The sequence below is a fragment of the Rosa rugosa genome, chromosome 2 (genome assembly GCF_958449725.1).
Source record: "Rosa rugosa chromosome 2, drRosRugo1.1, whole genome shotgun sequence".
Classification (NCBI taxonomy): Eukaryota; Viridiplantae; Streptophyta; class Magnoliopsida; order Rosales; family Rosaceae; genus Rosa; species Rosa rugosa.
Genome location: NC_084821.1, coordinates 17,853,767 through 17,857,974, shown reverse-complemented (window position 1 = coordinate 17,857,974; position 4,208 = coordinate 17,853,767). Strand labels below are relative to the sequence as shown.

The 4,208-nt window shown below is 37.8% G+C and overlaps 1 protein-coding gene across 1 annotated transcript; it reads right to left on the bottom strand.

Moving 5' to 3' along the window:
- Nucleotides 1-289: 289 nt before the first annotated feature.
- On the bottom strand, nucleotides 290-2,976 carry LOC133731812 (mitogen-activated protein kinase 3). The gene is made up of 6 exons (XM_062159232.1): nucleotides 2,699-2,976; nucleotides 2,487-2,616; nucleotides 2,091-2,228; nucleotides 1,646-1,978; nucleotides 1,010-1,193; nucleotides 290-866 (listed from the first exon to the last, which is right to left on the bottom strand). Exons 1-6 carry the CDS (start codon nucleotides 2,854-2,856, stop codon nucleotides 697-699), a joined length of 1,113 nt encoding a protein of 370 aa, XP_062015216.1. The 5' UTR covers nucleotides 2,857-2,976; the 3' UTR covers nucleotides 290-696.
- Nucleotides 2,977-4,208: the final 1,232 nt, after the last annotated feature.

The following is a 4,208-nucleotide window of genomic DNA, read 5'->3' as shown; positions in this document are numbered from 1 at the left end:
ATGTATTGTTTCCAACCAAGCTACACAAATAGAGCAGCAAAATCCTTTAACTAGTACCATCCGAGTTTATTGTCACCAAGCTGATTTTGATTTACTACAAACTGATTAGAAATGTCAACCAACACTGATTGATTGCATCCACAAGCAAACTATGATTGTGGCAAAAAAAAAAAAAAAAACTAGATTAACAATCTCACAACCATAAACTGGTCCATTAAACAGAGGCAGATAACTCAAGTACAACAGCTTCACAACTTGTGAAAATTAAATCCCAGATTAGCCCCAGAAGGAATAAATAGAAGATATTATTGAATCTCAGTTAGGTTCGTCAATCCAATCGTGATATACATGGTACAAGTTTCGTACATCAAAAGGCAAAAAAGAAAAAAATTAAGATACAAACAAGATAAATCAAATACAAGTTCAACTGCAAGAAGAAGAGGAACTCACCTCAAAAATAATATAAAACATCTAATAATATTGATGGGCGGTCATATTGGTAAAATCAGCAAACCCATCTGAGTATTTTGAAACATGATGATCACGGTGACCTGATCAGCAGCCTTCTATTCAACACAATGCACACGGATGCTTTGGAGTATTTTGATCACCATAACCTTTTTGATCATAGAAGTGGAACTCCAAATCTTTCTATTTTATAAATATAAGAACTGAGGAGGAATTCTGCTTATCATATCAAGCATACTCAGGATTGAATCCTATAGCCTCTCTGTAAATCATATCTTTCATTTGCTCTTCTCCCAAGGGTTGTTGCTCAAAATCAAAAGAGAATGGAACAGTACAGGCTGGTTCATCAGCTACGTCATGCAGTCTTTCCAGGTAAGGATGAGCTAATGCTTCTTCGACTGCAAAACCACAAGTAAAAGAATTAAACCATGGTGAGGCAATAATAGTATAACCATTAAGACCATGTAATAGAAAAGTTAAAGATAATTACATATTGCTGTTTCAAAAAGCACCAAAAGAATGATATGGGATGAGAAATTACCAGTTATCCTTTTAGTGGGATCAAAGGTTAACATTCTATCCACTAGATCAATGGCCAACGGATGCACATGTGGGAAAAGATTCACCATTTGCTGACGAGGATGCTGGGGAAGCTGCCGAATATATCTTCTGGCATCCTCATTCCGAACAAACCCAAGATCAGACTCAGTTGGTGTCCCAAGAAGCTATAATAAAACATAAAAAACACGTTTTAGTATATTTCCAACAGATATTTCTTTCTTTCGGAGATAGCTAATAACTCAGTCCTCCAAAGTCATGGAGGAAATCTGGACAGTGGACTAGAACTTAACAACTAGAGATGATTAGGTAATTTTGAATGAAGCATCAAGTAACTTGAGAATCTATTATAAAGTGTTCAGCATTCTAAACAGCAGAAATCATCCCTGAAAATGTAAGTTGGATTTTATATATTTTCCATTTGTTATGTACTTGATGCAGGTGCCAAACGCCTTTTAATTCAAGCAGAAAGTCACAAAAACCATATAACAGATCTCCGAGGAGTGAGCATTATAATGGCATTTCATTTCTTCTAAACTATGATCCCGCAATCCCAAATCAAAAGTCAGGTCAATGTCAAATTTAACTTTTACTTCTACCTGTCTATTATTCATCTTACCTCTGTCAATAGGCGCATCTGATGCACATGATCTTTGCCGGGAAATAGAGGCTTTCTATTCATAAGCTCCATAAAGATACAGCCCACAGACCAAACATCTATTGCTGCAGTATAATCTGAAGAGTTCAACAATAGCTCAGGTGCCCTGTACCATCTGGTGACAACATACTCAGTCAATAACTCATTCTCAGCAGTCGGGCGGGCAAGGCCAAAATCACATATCTTCAGATCACAATTAGCATTCAACAAGAGGTTGCTGGGCTTCAGGTCCCTATGAATAACCTTTGCCGAATGTATATATTTCAGTCCTCGAAGAATCTGATACAAGAAGTACTGCAAAGCATTCCAACATACACCAATCAGTCTTCAAGCATTCAAACCATTTAACTACACAAAAACTAACAATGGGGATTGGTTGAAGAACTACAAGAGCAAAGACTGGTACCTGACAATGCTCCTCTGATAAACCCTGATTCGAGCGAATAATTTGATGCAGATCAGTATCCATGAGCTCTAAGGCAATGTATACATCTGAAAATTCTCTCCTTAGAGGTGGAGGAACCAGATCCCTAATAGCTATGACCTGTTTCACCATCATAAAATTCTAATGTCAGCAAAAAATTTCATACCAAAAACAAAAACAGTACATACTTCAACTTTTCTACTTTTTTTATCTAAAAGTTACTATCAATTAAGCTTCTACTTCAGCTAATTACTAAAAATAGCAAAATTCCATTTTATGTCAACTTGCACACACACATACATACAAGCAGTTAGAGCTGAATTGAAAAGCAATTGACAATTCAATATAAGCACTTTGACCAAAAGCATCACAACTCACATTTTCATGATCCAAATGACGAAGCAGCTTAATCTCACGGAGCGTGCGCTTGGCGTCCATGTGATTATCAAAAGCGTTGGCGATTTTCTTCATCGCCACCATCTCGTTCGTCTCCGAATTCAACACGGAGCTGCAAAACTTCCGATCATCAAAACCAAAACCAAATCAAAGCGAAAACGATCCTGAGGGAAAAAAAAAAAAAAACGACGTACCAGACGATGCCGTAGGCGCCGCGACCGATCGGCATGATCGGAGGGCGGTACTTGTTGGTGATCTCGAAGAGGTTGCCGAAAATGTTGTACTGAATGTACTGGCCGCCGTGCGACGGAACCGCCGGGAAGTCGCCGCTGCCGGTAGGGAGGTCAGCCATTGGAGTTGGGAGTAGTGGAGTTGACTTTCTCTCTCTTCAGGAGTATTTGGCTGTTTCTCTCTCTAGAAATGAGCTTTGGGGGGTTTTCGGTGTTTAGTATGGAAGTTTGACGAAGAAGAAAGAGGAGAGTGGAGGGGCTTTTAAACTTAGTCTCTCCCTTCCTCATGTTGGTGCTGCGAAAGCGTGCCACAGACTAAAGCCCGTGGGGACGCGTTTGGAGGAAAAGAATGGAGGGCTGAGATTTCAGCCGCCTCTGGTGAACGGATGCGATTCGTTCAAACTTTTCAACGTCATCGTTCTTCGTTTTTCAGACTTTTCTTCTGTGACTGCTCTGAATCGTTCTTTTATTTTATGATGGGGGAGACGTGTGGGTGGTGTCACTGACTCACTGGCATGATGAAGACTTGAAATGAAGTCCTTCATGTCGTTTATGGGTTTTTTTTTTTCCTTTTTTTTTTTCCCTATATATAAAGTAAACACGAAAATTGCAAGATCAAAATGGGGTCATATTAATGGTTTATTACATGTTCTGGTTTAGCAAAATTTTCAAGATGCCAATTGATTATATCCTCAAGAAAACTCAAAACTTTGATATCATATGTTCACATATGTGAGGAAAAATGTCAATGCATTTTGTGAACATTGTGCAAATAACCCACTTTAGAGTACATTTCAAAGAGAGCAAATTTTCAAGATGACAATTGATTGTGTCGGAAGAAAACCCAAACTTCAATATCATGTGTTTCAATATGTGAGATAAAAGCGTCAATGCATTTTGTGAACATTGCACAAGTAACCCACTCCAGAGTACATGTCAAAGAGAGAAAACTGTGTATAAAAGACTTTGACAGTATAATCAAAAGACTTGAAGCCTTATTATTTGTCTGCAACATGAAAAGAGTGAAGATTGTAAAGAAAAAGAAACTCCACAATATCATACCGTAATACAAAAAAGACTCATCCATTGCTTAGACATCGGAGACTCCCGCTAAGATTAATGGGGTATTAAGGAAGACCTCAGAGTGTTTTGGGTAAGAAAGAATTAAAAAAACTTAATGAAGTTAGTGGGAAAAAAATCTCTAGAAATGGGGTAAATGGACAAAAACCCTTATTTATTTTCAATTTCAAAACACAATGTTTTTGAGAAAATATTATTTTCGTATATCTCAAAACCCTAATGTTTTACAAAAATCAAAACAATTCCAAATCCAGTACTGTAACAGAGAAATTGTGATGGAGGTATCCAAGTTTTCGTCTCAGGGGCCGACACTTTCGTTTATCCTTGGGGAGAAGCAACAATTATCTCTCGTGAAGAATTTATAGCTCTTGGTTGATGTTCAGCTCTTAGAAAA

What these genes read in the sequence shown, in the direction of transcription:
- LOC133731812 (XM_062159232.1), bottom strand. Translation starts at nt 2,856, where the DNA reads ATGGCTGACCTCCCTACCGGCAGCGGCGACTTCCCGGCGGTTCCGTCG. An exon ending in GGCGCCTACGGCATCGTCTG is followed by an intron (nt 2,617 to 2,698) that starts GTACGTCGTTTT and finishes GAAGTTTTGCAG; the next exon opens with CTCCGTGTTGAATTCGGAGA. An exon ending in TCCCACTAAAAGGATAACTG is followed by an intron (nt 867 to 1,009) that starts GTAATTTCTCAT and finishes GTGGTTTTGCAG; the next exon opens with TCGAAGAAGCATTAGCTCAT.